At 31.5% G+C, this 20,941-nt stretch overlaps 1 protein-coding gene across 4 annotated transcripts; it reads right to left on the bottom strand.

Moving 5' to 3' along the window:
- Positions 1–1,862: 1,862 nt before the first annotated feature.
- On the bottom strand, positions 1,863–20,936 carry Chd1 (chromodomain-helicase-DNA-binding protein 1). Of its 4 annotated transcripts, XM_087407182.1 has the most exons (24): positions 19,154–20,936; positions 15,717–15,829; positions 14,398–14,682; positions 12,548–12,736; positions 12,297–12,466; positions 12,052–12,215; positions 11,804–11,963; positions 11,087–11,399; positions 10,792–10,999; positions 10,434–10,714; positions 9,586–10,312; positions 9,244–9,489; positions 8,836–9,006; positions 8,595–8,718; positions 8,363–8,517; positions 7,916–8,277; positions 7,524–7,758; positions 7,422–7,460; positions 6,996–7,112; positions 6,669–6,896; positions 6,184–6,516; positions 5,607–6,103; positions 4,986–5,099; positions 1,863–4,908 (listed from the first exon to the last, which is right to left on the bottom strand). In XM_087407182.1, exons 1-24 carry the CDS (start codon positions 19,157–19,159, stop codon positions 4,683–4,685), a joined length of 5,463 nt encoding a protein of 1,820 aa, XP_087263308.1. In that variant the 5' UTR covers positions 19,160–20,936; the 3' UTR covers positions 1,863–4,682. The 4 variants fall into 4 exon arrangements, with proteins under 4 accessions (XP_087263308.1, XP_011052997.1, XP_011052996.1 ...); XM_011054695.2 differs by lacking the exon at positions 7,422–7,460 and having other exon boundaries at positions 5,613–6,103; positions 19,154–20,935; XM_011054694.2 differs by lacking the exon at positions 7,422–7,460 and having other exon boundaries at positions 19,154–20,935.
- Between the last annotated feature and the right edge of the window lie 5 nt (positions 20,937–20,941).

Below are 20,941 nucleotides of genomic sequence, written 5' to 3' on the forward strand. Positions count from 1 at the left end.
GAACCAATCAGAGGGCTGCATTAGCGTCTTAAGATATTACTTAAGACGGTCTTGAAATAAGAATTGACTATGAATATCGGCCTATGTACTGTAATATGTATACATACAAACGCGCCAAAAGTTAAATAAGCAGTATCTATGGGTATATTCGGTTTCACGCATAATGCATCATTTATCCTTGTTTATCGAATGTTAAACAAAGATAAATGATGCATTATGCACATCATGCGTGAAATGGAATGAATCCTATATATGCAGTGGATACGCCCTTTTTTCCAGCGCGCCGTTTCTTCGAACAATGTGTAATAACGATGCCATTTTCTAAATTAATTATTTATTCCGGATATATATGAGGAAATATAAAATCTATTTTTTTCATTCGTTAATGCAACCCTCAATACAAATTGGTATCTGTATTTGACCATGTAAAATAATCAACGAAAGAATTTATTTTAGATATATCATAATCAATATAGCAAGTTTTGGATCACACAATAAATGTAAAACAAATAAATAAAGAACAAATTAAGAATGAATTATGCAAACGTAAGAATTATTTTATTTTATTTTAAATGTAAGAGTTAATTTATTTTATTTGTTTTTTCAATATAAGCACGTAATTAAATATAATATATAATTCCTGATTAATTTAATATTGTAAAATACATAGCACAAGAGTGAGGTATGCTTTCTCTTATTATATAATTAAAGATACGAAACTTTACTACAATTTCAATTGACATTTCATTTTCTTTTTTACGTTTTATTATTACATTTAATTTTGATACTAATATTCGTATGACTCCTAATTAAAATTTATGTGTGCTTTATACCTATCCATACTTTTTACAACACTTGAAGAGGAAAAAACACGTATAAATATTTACATATGATAAATGATCTGTAATAGAATTATGCGTAATAGTTTTAGCTTGACTTTAATTCCGAGATAAATTTATAGATTATTGATAGATTACAACTTAGTACACAATTCATTTTAATAAACTAGATTGTATATCGCGAATTCTCAAAATGCATAATTCATGTATGGATATTCCTTATCAGTGTCGATTATCTTTACATATACTTCGTATATCTTTACATATACATACACTTTGACAGAGATTTAATTTCTCCTTCGAATTCTTGTTGTATGAAAATGACTCCCAAATCACTAAGAATACTAACAAAACCACGAGCACTTACCATGTAAATACCAACTTTATTTGCTGCATTGTTGTATCCAATATTCTCCTCATGAATTGTTAAAAATTATCTGTGGTTATTGTTCCAAATGTATATTCAATTACTTTCTCTTCATTATCAATATAGTACAAGTAGCAATACATGCTTTATAATTGATAAAATCAACAATATAGACCATAACAGCTGACGAGTATGTCTTCTATCTATTTTAAGAGACTTCTTGTTTTTTAGATCAGAATCATAGGTATATTCTCTATAAATATATAAATAATATATATATTCTCTATAAATATATAAATATATATAAGTGTTCGTTAATAACAAAATAATTCGTTGTTTCTTGAAATAATTGAAATTTTAAATATACCCTTTTCATCTAAGACAAATTCTTTAACAATCACGTTTAAAATTTCCTTCCTATATTTCCACCAATACTGAACTTTATTTTCTACTCTTTACACATGCGTCGCAGCCTTCACTACATATTTTCCAGTATATTTAGTGGTACCAAATATTACTATATCCAAACGATCATTTGCCATTTGCAAATCCAACCTATTGCAGTTCCAAATTATTATATACTTTATAACTTATATTTAATTTGACATAAATGTCTTAATATAAATCTAAGCCTCACGAGAAATGTTGCACGAATATACTCACCAAGTATTTATTGAGAAATAAATAATTTGTTATTTACAGTATTTTTTTATATGATATTGGAAAAAGCGGCACTTTAAAGATAGAATCAGTATATTTAAAGCAAAGCACATTCTTAACCGCATTTTGATACAGTCGTTGATTTCATAATCAGTATTATATAATTACACTCACGATCAGTTATATATAAAAAAAAATTTTAAATATTAAATTTTAAATATGTATGCACATGTAAAAAACTGAAATATCATTAAAAAAATATTTTTTGGTATTATGTTTCAAACATAACGCTATCACTACCATGAAAAACTTTTTTGCAGATATATTTTCAGAAACGTAGAGCAATCTACAATAAAGATAGATAAAATACGTTATTATAGTCGCTTTACAGATTTAATATACGCACAATTTTAAATTCTATTCCATTATGCCACTGTATTTCATTCTCCGAATCGATATTTACAATTCGCAGCCTTATTATTTCTTTATTTCATTGTTGTACACTCCATACCGTCGCAATCATATGTTGGTAAATTAAATAGCTCTCATTTCGCAAATGAAAATCTCCAGAGCTATTGCCATGCGATCAATCTTATCCCCAAACACAAGAAAATATGAATTACATTCGTTTCTATTTTAACATGAATCCATATCGTCACAAATATGTTGTCTCACTTTTTCAATATATGTTACTATTTACACAAATGCACATGACAATTGCAAAATTGGCTTCACGCGGCGCGTAAAATAATCTACAAAATAATTTATTTTATGTACGTCAATAAGACAGATATATTCAGCATGCAATATCGATAGTTTCGAATTATACAAGATAATACGTTCTATAAGTCGAGCTCGACTTTCACCTTGTTTCTTCGTTTATTAGAAATACAAAACTTTATGAGAAGCCTTCCTTATAACAAAAAAATATTATCAACTGTTCATTATTAATTAGAGCAAAACATGATTATTTTTGATAAATGTTGATTATCTTTAGTCAATCTCTAAATTTAAAATCTTTTCAGTTAAAAAATATTTTACGGGAGATGTAGTGTGTGATATTATAGATAAAATCTTTATATCAATGTTCTTTCTTTCATGCTCTTTCTGTCTTTTTTTTTCTTCCTTTTGACTGAAACAAGATTGAGGTAGCAAATACTTCCTCATACTCTATGTTAAATAAGGAAAGCATAATGCTGTATTAAGTGATTCAACAGTTCGATACGAACGGAGTATAATTATCGGTCTTACGCTAATATTTACAAGTATGTCACATTAGTTTTGTATGTTCAGAACTATCATAAAGTAATGAACGCAAAAATAGTACTTTTATCTATTTCTATTCTCTTCAAATCACAAACGCGTCAGAAGACTATCGAAAAAAAGGTGCGATCCAATCTGTGTTTTCACCATATTTTGATTTGCGTAACAGATTACGTTAGGTGATTGTTGAATTAACGCGTTAATTGTCGACCGATATTTACTAACAAGTACAATAGATCGACACAGCGTATGATTTCAGTGTGCATATCATATTGGATAATCTCGTATAATTCCATCTCTGTGAAACACAATGTTCCTTTAAATCTTTCATCTTTATATAGAGAAAATGTATATGTTAGATTTGTACAATTTCACAGACATTATACTATAACGCAACACCATCGTCCGTCTGTGTCTACTGTAACGCTATCAAATTGGATTGCATTAAGCATAGAGCCGGCTAATTATTACTCTCATCTGACTCTCAAATGAGAACAATGAAATCAGATATCATTATTCGAGGCGATTATGTGTGCGAGCTATATTTCTAAACTAAATATACATATATAATTAGTATCGAAAATGCAAAATATATGCGCGTAGCGCGGAAGCTGTTTACTTATTTTACATAACGAAAGATATGGTAGAGGATACGGCACAATCAACGTTATCAATGTTCAGGGACAGTTTAGGATATGGCTTATTTAACATTTTACAGAGTATTCTAGAACGCGTAACGGTTAGAGCGTCAAGATCTTCCAAAAAAACATCAATTAATTTGTGCAACTAACAGAAGCAGAAACTTCTAAATCGTCAACTGAACCACATCGGGATAGAATATAAACAGATAGAAAATATATACATTTATGATTCTAATGTCATTAATTTTTTTCACAATTGCACGATAAAATTGAACTCGAATATGCAAGAATTAGTTTATTAATTTAAAAATTGTAAAAAGTATATTGTAAAGTACCATTGTACTTTAGAATTATATTTCAGTAATTTGGATAGTTTTCATTTATTGTAAATACGGAAAATGTATTTATTTTAATAAAAATGATTTTAACATAAAAATTCCGAGAAATTATACTGATTACGTTCTCTATTGATACTCTATTGATATAAAAAAAAAAAAAAAAAAAAAAATCCAGAAACTGTTTACGTTCGTATTCCTTAACAAATTCCGATATACGTTCCGATATATAAAAATTTCTCTTCTCGTTATGCGCCGAGGATATAATTCGATCTCCCTCGTATTTCTTTCCTTTACATATATCTGTAAAATTTTCTAATCTAGGGAGTATCATGCATATCCTAGACACTTCTTCGATATCATATTATTCGTTTGTTATATAATAAACATCGGAATAATTCTTTATACATATAGGTACAAGTGGTGCATGCTCACAGAACATCGTGCACCGTGCATTCAGTACTTCTCCCACGTAGAGACGTAAGAGAGCCAGTGTCGTTACAAACGCTCTCACTCGTAGCAAAATTATACACAAAATGATTTTAATATCGTGTCACAACCGAGGAAGAAAGAAGCACTAGGAGTTGGCATTTGGTGGCGGTGGTCTTCTATCGTAGTCCCGCCTGTAATCTTTGTTCGGCCGCCAATCATTGGAGTAACCATCTCCTGCATAACCACGACTTCTGAAATGACTTGATGCAATATCCGTGGGCGGATAACCACCACCACCACCGCTGCTACTTCCATAACTACCTGGCCCATATCCGTAACTCGGTGGTCCCGACGAGTATCGATAATAATCACTGAAAAAACATACTCATTGAAACAAAATTCATAAAATAGATCGATCAGATGTATGTACAAATGAGCTATTCCTCACCTTCTTTTATCATTCATGTGCATACCACGATCTCGATCTCTGTCTCTGTCCCTGTGATAACCACCCGACATGCGACCATAAAGATCGAAGCGATCGCGCTTATGATCTCCGAATCTATAAAAAAAATTGTGCAGTTAAAAAATAATTAACTTTACATTACTCGTGTAGTTTTTTAAATGTAATTACTCGCACTATTATATGTTTCTGAAACCCTAATATTATATCTCAATTTTCATGATACTATTCTCTTTGTGATTATTTAATATAATATTAAATATTAATATTATATAATATTATAAAATTGATACATCCTTTAAATAAAAATGCAAAACAATATAATAAATTGTAAAACAATAAATTTTAATAATTGTAAAATAATATAATAATGTATATAAGTAGCATTCATGTATTTAGCAAATTTATAGAGTAAGGATGTTCTGAACACTCCACATAAATAATGAAGAATTAAATAACAATAGAACAAAGATCTCTTCATGTTTAATAATCTAAATTTTACATGAGTTGAATGAAATAAAATTCAAAAAATTAAATTAAATATGGAACTATTAGAAAATATTTTAAACATTGAAGTATTATATGAATATAAAAAAATAAGCTTACCCGTACCTGCTGTCTCTCATATCTCTTCCATCTCTGGATAACCAATGATCATCTTCCCTACTACCACTATAATGTCCCATATTATATCCACTGTCTCTCCTAATTCTATCATCCTTGTTCATACTTAATCTATCACCTCTGTCGTGCCCCCTATCTCTATCTCTGTCACGATCTCTATCTCTTTTCATATCTTTATGCTTCGACTCTTTTTGCTCTTTATGTCGCGATGTGTCTGCGCTGTTAGTGGTATTCGATGTGGAATTTGGCGTTGACGTTATAGGCGTAATCGTAATAGCACCGATAGTAACTGTGGATGTGCTGCTGATATTGCTGCTGACAGCGGAAATAGTTGAAAGATGTTTCTTACTTTGCGTACTGCTATTCGAGTTTTCTTCGATATCATCAATTTTACGTTTCATTATTCTGCTATCTTTATTACTGCTGTCTGCCTGTTGCTTATCGAAATGTTTCTCGTGAGATACCTTTTCATTGTGTTTCTGTCAAATAAAAGAAAATTATTATAATTTCTCATCTATTTGTTTTCCATGCAATAAATTAAAAGTAATGCGCATAGTACCTTTATAGTATTAGAAGTATCCTCTTTTTTATCAGGACTAGATGTGGCACCGCCATTGCTGTCGCCATCCTTCTTTTTTACTAGATTCTTATACATTCTGTAAAGCTTTTTCGCTTTGAAGGTCGTAAACTTGGAAGCAAAATACCAAAGATTACTTTTCCATTCTTTGCTTTGTTCAGGGGTTTTATATTCCGCCAGACATGTGTCGATATGGTTCCCAATTTGATAAAGACTTCGACGTGCGCGAGCAACTCGCTCTTCTTCGCTCAGAGACATATCTGGTGTATCTAAGGCCTTTAATGCCTTCTTTACTGGTCTCATCTTTTCTTTGCACTGTATGAGATAAAAATATATTAATCTCACTTTTCTCCGATTTTTATTTATATTATAAACATTTAATTTACATAAGTTGTTATAAGAAAAATATATGTGTATTAAATGTACATATAAATTTATATTAAATTTTTTTAAAGAATTATATTAACCTCATCAAATACTGGCGGATCTAATTCACCAATTACATCGACAGCTCTTGGTTCATTATTTGCAGTAAAATGCATAGGACCTGCGGCTTGCTTATTCTTTTTCACCTTTTTGTTATCTTTTTTCTCCTTCTTAACTTTTTTATCTTTTTTCTTTTCATCAGGTACATCATCGATTTCTTCTTTGATATCTTTTTTTGTAACGTTTTCATCTTCTTTTTTAATTGAAGACTATAATCATTAAAAATATATATATATATATATATAGACGTATAATTCCATATAAATTCACGAAATACAAAAAGTTACTCTCTCGCTTTTAAAACTTACTTTGTCAATTTTGGATTTTGATTTTTTATTTTCGTCACCAGAGCTATCGTTATCTTCTACAATTTCTTTGGTAATTGCTTTCACCTCTTTGGGCTTTCTCGGTTTCCTCATTCGCGTCTGAAATAATTGGGTAATTTATAAATGCAAACTTTTAAAAAGAAATTATAATTTATATTTATATATTTTAAAATATATAAATATTATATAAAAATATATAAATATTTATATATTTGAAAATATAATTTATACATAATATTATAAATATAATTTATATATTAGACATATTAATATCAAAATTTATATTCTATAACTCTTTCGTATATTTTACGATTACTTTTACGATTGCTTGCTAAGATAGGTAAAATATAGGATAAGCTTGGTAAAGTATAGGAAAAAATGAAAGGATGGGAACAGTCGGGATATTACCTTGTATTCAGTTTCTAATTGAAGGAGAAAGAAATAATCCTGTAGAAATAAAAAAGACCAATATAGACGTCCGTTGACATGCCATATATCAAATAATCTTACCACTCCTAACTTAAGATCAATTTGTTTCTTCAAAATCTTCAAGAGATATTCCGCACGTGCATTCACACGTTTGAGTTGTACTTTATTGCCATTGGGAAAAATCTTATCGCCGAGTTTCAAACTAGTATCTGTTTTTATCGCCTCCCATGAACCCATGCCATGCTGATATATACCCTTTAATAGTCTAACATCATCCTCAGAAGTCCATTCGCATTCGAAATTAGCTGGTTTCAATCTGCAATGAAAACATTTTACTGTTTTTCATAATTAATTTTAAATGTGAATTTAATTAATTTTAATTAATTTTATTATAATTTTTTCACTATTTAAATTAAGTTAGACAACACAAAAAATTAATGTTACTTAAGATTAATTAATAAATTTTAACTTACTTAATATCGAGATGCCAATTAGCACGTTGTTCGGGATCAGATGGCAAAGCTTGTTCTAAAGGCTCGAGTTCTTTAACAGCGGCTGAGAATGACTTTGCATTCACCATTACACCACCTATCTTAAAAGTGGGTCCTCGACCTCTTTTACGACCTGGTCCTTTGCCTTCTTCCTCGCCACCTTTATTTTCTTTCGCGGTATTCTCAAATTCTACTAAACATGCGTCGCATCTAGACATCAATTGCTCGCCCAAGAAGCGCAATTCTGTCATCGGTTTTTCTTGTAAATCAGCGTCAGCTGCGATATCTTCTAATCGTTTTAAAGGCGCTGGGAACTTTTTATAACTCTTGATGAACCGTCGTATCTGTAAAAGACATTAACATTGTTATATTAAAAACATGCATGAGAGATTAAATAATTTCTCATAAAATAAGATTCGTTATACATACCTCAATATCAGTAAAACTCTTGATATTCTCGCGCGGCGTAACTCTCGGTCTACCTCTTTTTTTAGGCCTATCATCGTCGCTTCCTTCCGCTTCGCTACCCGATTCCTCGCCATCCTCACTGTCATCTTGTACTTTTTTCCGCTTTTTGCCTTTCCCTGAAAATAAATACAAAATAACATTTATGCGTTTGCTTAAATATTTCACATTTAAATGCAAATTCTTTTAAAAATACCTTCGCTCTGATTGAGTTGCTGAAGAGTTTTTCGACTTCTCGGTGGTAGATACAGATCCTCCATTTCTTTGGACTTTTCCTCCTCTTCTATCTTCCTTCGAAAATTCTCCGGAATGATTTCGGCCTAAAGTATAAAAAAATATTAAATAAACAACTCGATAATAAGAATAATATGTTTATACAGATTTTTAAGATATTAATTCGCATACAAAAATAAATTAAGAAAGAAAAAAATATTTACCCAATCTTTACTTTCATCATCGTTATCATTTGGCTGATTAATAGGTTCCAAATCCTCTTCAAATGCTGTTTTAAAACTGGCGACTTTGAAAGCGGACAACAATTCATCGCCAACCGTTGTCGGTCCTTCGTCTCTCGTTTCAGCTCTTCTTAATATTTCGTCAATATCGCACTAATATTACAAAAATAACATTTATAATAAAATATTGATCGCATTAACATTTATTAGTAAAAAAATATTAATTATTAAAATAAAATTATGTAAACATTTCAATATATCAAACTAATGTTACATCCGAATAGATATCTTCAAAGTTAATAATATTATAGTATACATATGTTAAATATTAATAAGCTCTCATATTTTCAATTAAACTAGCAAAAATGTAAAATGTGCTAATAAACTTACAGTTGGTTCCTCATCTCCATCTTCTTCGTCTTTGAACAAATCCTCAGCGCCAAATTTTAAAATAGCATTCAAATCTTCTTTGTTAAATGGATTACTATTGGTTCCTGCGTTCTTTTTATCTAACACTGTCCTACCGGTTGTATCCATTCGCTGTATCACTAAATGATCTAAGACCATTTTTTGCTTCGCACGTTCAACAATTTCTTCCTCGACTGACTTTTTAGTAACCAATCGATAAATATTTACCTACATACAATAAATACAACATGAATTTGATTAAAAAATTGAAGTTGTTTGAAAAATTTACAAGTGAGCATTGATTTGAAACAATTGTTAGTGTACCTTATTCTTTTGTCCTATTCGATGTGCTCTGGCTTGTGCCTGCAAATCATTTTGCGGATTCCAGTCAGAATCAAAAATTATCACAGTGTCTGCAGTGGCAAGATTAATGCCGAGACCACCGGCTCGCGTCGACAATAGAAAACAAAAATCTTGCGATCCCTCAGCATTGAAGTGATCCAACGCTTGTTTTCTTAATTCCCCCTTTATACTTCCATCTAATCTTTGGAATGGGAAATGCCTCCTTTGTAGATATTCACCAAGAATATCCAACATTCTGACCATTTGACTGAATATCAGTACTCTATGTCCCGTGTCGCGCAATCTCACTAGTAATTTATCTAGAAGCACTAACTTGCCAGAACCGCGAATTAATTGTTGCAAATAATCTTCGTTAGTCTTTTCTCTTTCGGCATCCATTGGTTTCGTGAGAAAGGCGTGATTACAGCATTTTTTCAATTCAATAACAATGTTCAAGAATGTCGTAGTAGATCCTTTCACGCCTTTTCGCAATGCTTCATAATTTTTTGTCAATATCCACTTGTAATATTGTTTTTGCAAGGATGTCATTTCTACTCGTAAGATCTGTTCGACTTTAGCAGGCAAAGATTTCTCGACATCTTTCTTAACTCGACGTAGAATAAATGGTTCTAATTGCTTGTGCAACTTGGAGTATCCCTTCTGTGCAGCATTATCGTGTTGCTTTTCAAATTCTTCCCAAGAAGCAAATCTATAATCCGAACAATATAATAACAAATATAAACATACAAAATAGAATAAACGAAATTGATATTTTCATAAATATATATCTAAATATATAGATAGAAAAATTTAAAAAGGCAGGAACTAACTTTGAAGGCATAATGAAATGTAATAAGGCCCATAACTCCTTCAAGCTATTCTGTAATGGAGTACCAGTAATCAATAAACGATGATTGGTATGAAATTCGGTAAGTGCTTTGTATAATAAAGAATCATCATTCTTCAATCGATGAGCTTCGTCTACTAGCAATACCGCCCAATTTAAGGCACCCAAAAATGTTTTATCTTTAAGTACTATCTCATACGTCGTAAGAATGACGTTAAACTTCAATCTCTTCGAATCCTGGTAGCACCATTCGTATTCCCTAATCTGAAAAGAATTTATGCGATTTATTTAAAAAATCTCAGAATCTCAAACATTGCAGGATAGTGAAAAAGAATACTTACGACATTACGAGAATTGATGTCACCCAAGTAAGTAACAAAATTTATATCAGGTGCCCATTGAGACATCTCTCTTTGCCAGGAAGTCATAGTTGACAGAGGAACTACTAATAAAAATGGTCCGTGAAGGTGTTGCGTGTGAAATAAATAATAAAGGAAGCATATCGTTTGGATTGTTTTGCCGAGACCCATTTCATCGGCTAATATAACACTAGAGAAAAAATAGATAATTAAAAGATTAAATAAATAATTAATAACTTTAGCGTTGTTATTTATTATAGAAAAAAAATCTGTGTACCTATTTTCTTTGCACCAAGAGTGTATCAACCAATTAAGTCCATCCATTTGATAATCTCTCAATATTAAATCTTTTTCCTTGCCCATGTAAGTAGGTTGTTCATTCAACTGATAAAACTTAGGTCTAGATTTGAGAACTTTGCAATGCTTGCTCGGTGTTCTTTTGGAATCTTCTCTGTCACAAAATTCCTTTATCTTCTCTGGCCATTTTTTCACTATCAAAATTCCATCTTCCCATGTAGCTTCAGCATATGACAAATTTTCCCATTTACAGAAATAATCAGGATATACTGAGTCTGGTTTCTTGTAATCAGCTAATGAAAATATATAATGATTTATCACATTATCATAATTTATATTTATAATAAAAAAGACGTTAAATCTCTCTCTCTCTCTCTCTCTCTCTCTCTCTCTCTCTCTCTGTGTGTATAAGTTAATTTGCAAAGACACCTTACTATCACAAAAAAAATAGGTAAGATAAGGCAATAGGAGTCAGATGCGATAATTGTTACGCAAAACAATGCGAATATAACACAAAAGTCTTTATTAAATAAGCGTAATAAAACTAGCGTAAACTTTTGTATTGTATCCATATTGTTTTGGGCAACAATTACTGCGCCTGACTCCTATTGCTCTATTTTACCTATTTTCTTTGTGTGCGTATATGTATGTGTGTGTATGTGTGTGTTTAAAATATTAATTTTGAAAGAGATCATACCAATAATCCTCTCAACATTGTTGTAACTTTTCAGAAGATCTTGTTTAAGTTCCAATTGACATTCTAAATAATCCAACTCCTCTGGCTCAGCGTGCTCTCTCGTATACTCAATTACACGTTCACGTTTGATAAAATTGTCTAACTTCTTCAATCCTTTTACCTAACAGACACAAGATCATGAATATTTCCTGACATCACAGTTGTTGAGAATTGACAAAAATTTTTTAAATATTTTAATAATGCTATACTTTTTGTGCTTTTAAAGATTCCTCTGATTCCCATGTGTTATGTATGTGAGACCAGCCTTTCCATTTGATCAAGTATTGTACCTCAGTTTCCAGATTACTTAGATCTTGTGGATTAGGATCACCGTTGTCTTCGACAGCATAGATTGTCGTTATGTTGCCGGTAACTGCACATAATTATATAATAGGAATACTTTAATATGTTTCAATTAACATTACAATGTGTGTCTCACAAGCATAAAACCAACCTCCTTTCTTGCCCATCCTCTGTCCCAAAATTTGTTCAATAGTTTCCGCATTGTCAGGTTCTGTTGACGCAGCGGTCGATTCGTCAACTTCAACCAAATCCTCGCTGTCAGTACCTTCTTCACTTTGCTCTTTATAACTAACTGCAGTGCCTGCCCGTCTATTAATCTGCCTGATAATTAAATTTAATGTATAATTATTTTTGTTTTTATATATCTTTTCATCTTTTTAATCAATTTTTTTCGATATGTACCTTCTATTATCATCACTGTCAAAGGAAGAATTATCAGAAGAATCAGAGATACGTTTCTTTCGCACTCTGGCTTTCTCTTTTGCTTTTTGCGCCGCGCGTCTGTTCAAGGATTTGCTAGGTGGAGGTCTACGATTCTCAGTTTCATCAGATTCTGAATCTGAACTTTCTGAATTCCACGAATTATGTGAACTAAAACAATAAACCTTACCTATATGATTGTGAACATGTTAGACCTAACTTATTCGCGTTTATAATTATCATATTATGAATTTTATTTAAAATATGCTACTAATTTATTTTTAATATCTTAAAATCTTTCAAAAAAATCTTGTGTGTGTGTGTATATATATATATATATATATATATATAACTTCTATATATTTTTGTATATAATTTCTGATATATTAACAATATACTTATAAAATGCATAGCAAATAATAATATCATGAAATCAATTCCTAAAATGTGAGTCGTAAAAAATTTATAAAGAATATATAATCAGAGGTATTATTTTTCAAATATTTATATATAACTGTAATTTTATATAATACTTACACAAGAATTAAGATTTTTAGAAATAAAGTTGTAAATAACAATTATATTGCTCCACAACACAAAAAATTTGTGTCTATTAATAAATTTGAGATATACAGAATGTATATCTCATGAGAAGTTGCTAAAACTAATCAGTTGGTATTTTAAAAAATGCATACAAGAAAAATCAAATATTTTTTCATAAAACATTTGGCAGTTTTATTTAAAATAAAATAAAAATGGAAATATTTTTATCATTTAATAAATTGCCAATTATATTTTCGATATTTAAAAAAATGTCATAAAGTATTTTTAAATAAAAAAGATGCTATAAAATTTTTTTAATTTTTGCAATAGATTATTAAAATTTTGGCAAAATTTAATAAATATTTATGAAATAATAAAATATTTTTATAAACATTTATTAAATAATATTTCCCCAATCGTCTACTTTATAAATAAAACTGTCAAAAATATTCTCTATTAAAGGTGCATTTATAAAAATAATAGTTGATTAGTTTCAATAACTTCCTGTGGAATACTCTAAATAATATAGGAATGTAAAAACACTTGTGATATAAACTAGAAAGTATATTAAGCAGTTATATGCAAAACCAAAGTGAAATCCGATTAGTGCAAACAAATGTAAAAACGTAAACACTTATAAATATTTTAGCAGTTAAAAATATACGTATCATACCTTATATGTGATTAATGCTATGCAAATAATTATCATATATGGAAACAAGTTTTTTTAATGTTAAAAAAGCGTCCTAAATGTCGCAATTAAAGAACTCACATATTCGAGATATCAAATAACTACATAAAAAAAAATACACATTTTATGTAATGACCATCAATATTGATGACAAGATACCATCATACACATGTATCATTTATAAATTTATATGTAAATGTATATGATAATAATGCACAAGTGGAAATTAAATTAGCAAAAAATATAAAATCGATTCGTTATTCGTGCTCTGTATAAATATGCATAAATAAAATATTTATCAAAAAATAACATAGCAGCTAATACGGTTGCAGAAGTGGTATATCGTTGTATAAAATATCTCTCGTAATGATTGACAAGATCAAAGTTCACTATATACAGGCTAACTGTATTAAACTACTTTATATTGGCTACCGATAATTATGGCCTTGTTTTATCTCTGAAGTAGCGCATTGCAGTTCTTATCTTGCAATCTCGCGATTATGGTAACACTCTCAGCTGAGTTACACCGATCGTTACTGTCGACGTATTCTCTTCCTCCTCCTCCTTCTCCTCTCCCTCGACGATTTGTCGCACTTACCTTTTCTTCTTAAACTTTTTGCGACCATCACTGTCGCTTTCGCGATTCGTTGCGAGCCTATCAGGTTCTTTCCTGGAACGCCCGGACCTCCTAATGCCGTATATGTCAGGATTCTCGTCCCACTCGCGACTAGACTCATGTTTAACTCTAAGCTTTGCTTCGGTGCTGTGATTCGAGCCTTTGCTCTGGAAGCTATCGCTTTGTGCAGCAGGTGCATCCGACTTCTCCGACTTTTCCGAGTCGGAGCCTGATCCGGAACCGGAACCGCTCGAGGAGCTAGAGTCGCTGCATTAAGCAGCCAGGCAATATTATGGCAATGTATTCCATTTAACGTTCGCAATACTCGCATGAATAATGCCATCCTTGTTTAATATTTGATAAGAAGGATGAAATAATATTCGCGAGCATTGCGAATGTTAAATGAAACGCACCTTTTATTTCGCTAATTGTATATACATAGCATCTCGAAAAATACATACTTGTTTAGAATATTTAATTTAATAATAACGTAGAACGTGAGAACAATTCATCATAAAAATATTATATAGTAATCATGATATAATATATTCATATATAAACATATAAAATTTTAATTATACTAAGATTAAAAATGTTTATGCAAAATTAATAAATATATAAATAAAACATTAATATGAAAATAAACTATTTAAACGTGTGAACGTTCTCTTATAATTCTATGATTTTGTATCAAGATTTGTATATATTGATTACTTGAAAGTACATTGATTAACGCTAGACTACAGACTCATATTATAGCTTATCTAGCATTGTATTGATTCTGAATAGGAAGGGAGCAAATGTTTCAATATTGTATAAAAGGTGTGCTCACAAAATTTCAAAATAGTATACAAGTTAGCAAAATTGTTAAAAACATTGTTAGTGCTATATGAAGCTATAGTGATGCGCACAAGTAGTCCACTTGCAAGTGGCATTGATTGTGATAAACCCTTACACATCAGAGAACCCAATATACACTTGTATTCAGTTCAATTTGTCTCGTATTCGTAATATATTACACGCTACAGATGCATTCTATAAAAGATTAAGCAAACTTATTTGAAAAAATAATTAATAATAATTAATAATTAATGAACCTTATCAATTTTATAGAATTTTTAAAGAAGGAACGATTACATTCTGAAAAACATTAATAAAATTGGATATTTAAATGGCAATTTTCCAAAAAACAAAGTTAAATATTTCTTGTGCGGGGAAAATATAAAATCTCACCGATACAAATTTGTATATCGGATCTCAAAATTTTCAGGGAGATAGGCTAAATTCTTGTCTATACCCACCTTTCAGATCCAGATCCTGATCCGCTGTTACTGCCGGAAGAAGAGCTATCACTTTTGCTCTCATTCTCAGAATCAGACCCGGATTCCTTACCAGATTCGGATTCAAATGTTTTCTGGAAGTCAATCATGTCGAGACCACATGTAATTTCGATTTTATTTCTACGCAAAATATCACTCGTCGCTTGTGTTGTTTGGAATAGTTCGTTTTAATCCCCAAGGTTTATCGCAGGAAAACGCGGTCAGCATTATTATTCTCATTAAGAGGTTTTTCTTTTTTTATTCTAAATGAATATAATACAATTGATAACGAACGGCAAGGTAATTTGCAGTCAAAGAGAGCGGTAAAACTTTTGCACATCTCTTCTTTCTTTCAATCAGCGCGCATGCAGAATTCATCATCAACACGATTCAACCTCCATTTTGTAACCAATGTTCTCCATTTTGTGACCATCGTCCGCCATTTTATCTTCGTAGCAGAGGAAAACATTAATCTAAGAAACTTTATTAAACTATTGTGTTGTCGTACATTTGTAAAATTATTTTGGCCTAAATAAAAACCAATAAAGACTAAAAAAGAAAATACAATATAAATCGAAATGTTTAATACATTCATTGTATTAAATTTAAGAAGACTATTTAAAAGTGAAATCTCTTGTTCGACCATATTTGATACTTGCTAGATTAAACGCAGATTTTTTTCCAGATTGGTACGTTCACATTAATTTATCGTATTCAATTGCTTATAATGTTAATCGCATGAAAGGAATCGTTTGGAGATACTCCATAAAGGTTTGGGCACTAAATAATAAAGATCAATGAAACACATTGTATGTTTATTAAAAATTTCAACAATTACATATCTCACACAATTTCCAGTGCTTGATAAAGATATGTAAATGCATACAGAAACATATGTGCATCTAATAATATGGGAGTTTATTATATTATTTAATTTATAGCAAATTAGATGTTATACATTAATTTGTATTATATATTTTATCTTTCTGCAAATTTGTAAGCAGTAAATATAATGATCAAAATTAAAATTCTCGCCACAAGTATATTGGAAAAAAATATTATAACTGAGAGCAAAGTAAAATTCTGTTGTCAGTACAAATTTTTGTTTGTGTATCTACTTAATTCTAGGTTGCTTACTCTATTTTTGTAACAAGCATCAGTAATAACAAGTATACTATATTTTTATTGAAGGTATTGTACCTCAGATAATGATGTATTAAATATGATGCGATTAAATATTAAAATAATCTATATTTTGGACTCTAACATTGCTGACATTATAAATTATTAAAATTATATTTAGCTGATAAAAATATCTTCAAATTACTTATATAATTTTTTATAATAATTCTTGTTAAACATTTTAATAAATATATTGTACTACAAAGTTAAGATATTTTATAAAACACATATTTTTTGGAAAATGAAACATTAAAATAAGATCTATAAAGAATCCAAGCGTTATTTTTTTCTTTTATACTATTCAAACATTCTTCATATAAACATTTTTCATTCTAAATAAATAGTCAAATCTTTATCAAATAAAATTATAATACAATTTTGTACCATTCTCTAAAATAAAATTAGTGTTAATTATTTATATTATCATATAATTGTTTACATTAAAACTAATATTGTTTTTTTTAATCACTGTTATATAACCTCAATATCTTTAAATAACCCCTTTTTCTTAATGTTTTATATATTAATAACTATCAGAATTATTTTTTTAACTGATTTAATGTTGCTTTTCTCATATATTTTTCAATCATTATGATTATTATACTCCTTTTGTTCTAAACACTATTATTCTCTAGGTTTATATTCTCATAATGATAATAAAAAAATTATGTACATATATTCACATAAATATATGTACATATATTCAACTTGTACATATATTCAAATAAATAATAATTGTAATGCAAATACTTTCTATATTTTTTAAAATTTTATTCATTATTTTCTGTAACTATTTTATAAAAAATTCAGCTTGCTTAAAAATTTATAAGCATAAAATGAATCTTTTTATATATTTTTATAACAACAAATTTTTTTATATATTTTTATAACAATGTTTTGTATATGTCATAAAGAATGTATAAAAGAACTTGAGCTCAATGTTTAAAAAACAAATTAATCTTGATATATTAATGAAGTCATTGAGTTTTATTAATACATTATGCTAATTCAAAAGTATATGTCATTCATTAAGAGAAATAATATGCGATTAATGAGTACACAAGTAGAGAAGCAATTCCTAAATTTATCTACAGTTATTTAAACATTTACAATACTATTATTGTAAAATCTATCATCTATTTAAGTATTTTACATGTATGTAATGGTGAGATATCGATAGAAACTATATCGCTTTAAATCTTTTATATAAATTTGCCTGACATATCTTAATTAATTTCATTATTATTTCAGAAATTAAAAATATTTCTTAACAATTTGATGATTATTAATTATATAATTGGATTTAATGTTATTTTCATAACATACTAATATAAATTTGTCATCAAATTAAATGAAATCTCTCACATTTCAATAAAGTTTTACTCGAAGTATGCCTTGTGATTGTTATTTTCATTCCCATGAATCAGATGTAAAAGAAATCAATGTGTTTAATAAGATTCTAAGTAACATAAATGAAGTTTTACAGTATAGATAAATGTTACAAAGCTCCTTGATAGACCCAATTGCATCTGTCACATGCTAAAATTGTGGATTTCCTACAAAAATTTCTGTAAAGAATTTTCAAAGGATGAAAAAGCAAAATATTTTTGACATTATCCCGCTGGAAATGTCTCCAAATTACGTATATTGGCCATAAGAATTGTGTCACACATTCCTGATCATCAAGCAGGAATGTGCGCGACAATATTAAAGCTAAATTTGCAAAAATGGGTACATTTTTGATTTTCAAATAAGCATGACGCCAGGCCGAAGGAAAGTGTGAGGAATCGTTTGCAACGAAAATCAGGATGGTACAACGATGTTTTCTGTGAAAAATGTCAAGTTGACGCAACGTAAACAAACCTTATAGGTTATTGAGAGGCTAGAAAAGTATGTAAAGTTACGAAAAATCGTGGCGAGAGTGGTACAAGTTCCTGAACCCGGACGGTCCGGGGGACCCCGCCCTATACGCAGAAACCCTTCGAGGGCGGGCATCGGGGGTTTTTTCGTGTTTTCGCGAGGTTCTTGTCGTTCGTTGACACACGGAAACGCATGTGGCTACGCGATTTTCCCCTATTCCAAACAACACCGTGGCCGCGACGGGCGACTCGCGTACACGCATAAAATCATGTTGAACGCATCCACGATCATTTGCCATGAAAATTGTCACGAAAAACCGCGTATATGGGGGCGAAATCGCACCCGGATTCTGGGGGTGTTCGGAGATTGGCACTCACCTGCATGGTTCCGTCTACGCGTCGCAACGACGAGCCACCGACGTGATTATCGACTCGCGTCGCGCGAAATCGATCCGATCCCCAATCGTTCCACTGTCACACGTACACGTCCTCGTAATATCAAGCCGCGTTTATCGTCGCGGGTATCGACATTATGAAAAACTCGCGAGTATCGTGCGCTATATGGTCACGGACTCGAGAGGTTGACCGCCATTTTGTGAACCAGACTTGCTTCTTCGCCCTCCCCACTCAAGGTTCTCCCGTCATGCAACGCGCGCGCCATCTCGCTCTTCCCTTTGCCCTCACCACTCGTCTCCGCCAATCACGCGCTGCCTTCGAGCGAGAAACCTTTGAAACGCAACAGCGGATTGGCCGAGAGACGAAGGAAGAAAGGAGACGACAGACGCGCGCATCGAATGATTAAAGTTATGTACATGTATGTGGTTGGTGTGTGTGTATGTGTGTATGTGTGATGCGCGCGCGCGCACGCACGATCCGGAAAAGCGTCTATTAAATGATACGTAGATTTCTCAAGCAAGTGTCTCGAGTAAGAAATTTAGGCGATGTCAAATGTCACGATAAAAAGCGAATCGAAATCCTGCAAAATTCATGGCTCGATTTTTCTCGCGCGAATTCGAATGGATTCGATCATTTCGCACGAGATTTTGTGATACGACATATCCGATGCAAGCCGTAAAACGGAAATCAAACGTTTGCACGGCCATTTTGAGTAGCCAACGATTTTACCCAGAATGCACAGCGTCGCGTCGCTTTTTTCGATTAATTGTCGTTGGACTTCATTTTACGCAATCGTCAGCAGCTGTTTAAAATGGCGCGTTCACGGGTAACATTTTTTTTTACACGTTCTCGTTTTACACTTTCTAAACGGAAGTTATTCTCACTATTCTTTTTCTATACCCGGGACTGAACTTGCATTGTTCATTTTCTGTCCCTTTCTCTTCAATGTGAAAAAAAAGAAAGATAAACCGTACAAGTTCAATTCTGAAGTATGAAAACAGGAAACGGCTTTAACGGTCGAAACAGTCGCTTTGAAGGATAATTTCTCGACAAGCATCATGGCGATTAACGGCGACCAAGTTTTTGTTAAATACGCAAGAGCTTCATAAATTATATATTTCTTATCCGCGAAAAGGAGAGAAATCCGATATTTCAGAGGAGAAAATTGTGGAAAATCGCGTAAAATGATCACCGACGGTAAAATGATCAGTAATGAGAAAATCTATCGAGAAAATCTCGCAAATCGCGAACGGCCATTTAGAAAAGAGAAACGAACGACGCAGAACAGTTAGCTCGCGCGCGCATTACGATGTTGAATTGATACATACCAACGTGAAGCAACGAATTTTTCGAGGGTTCAGGAACTCGCGCTTAATTCTAACACATACTTCTCGTTTAAAGCAGGCAGGAATCCACACTAACTGACGCCACTGACGGCCGAATGGATTGGAATGGAACAGGCTCTAGTAGAACGCCAAGTTGGTCGACGTCGCCATGCAAAAGGCGCAAGCGAGGTGATCGGAGACGGAGAGCGGAGCACGACCTGCCACGACAGGCTGGCTTTCCATTAGACGTAACGGGCAGAACAGACAGATGGACGAACATCGCCGTCTCAGAGGAACTTCTGAATTCTGAACGACCGCGTGTCGCAACGTCGCGAAAACGACGCCGACTGAGCGGCGCGCCACGCCCGTGCCAATGGAAAGCCAGCGCAGCCGTCTCGCAGTCGATGTGACTATCGTATCATGGTGAGAATGAAAGAGGAAAAAT

Source organism: Acromyrmex echinatior, chromosome 6 (assembly GCF_024713525.1).
Source record: "Acromyrmex echinatior isolate Ae372 chromosome 6, ASM2471352v2, whole genome shotgun sequence".
Classification (NCBI taxonomy): Eukaryota; Metazoa; Arthropoda; class Insecta; order Hymenoptera; family Formicidae; genus Acromyrmex; species Acromyrmex echinatior.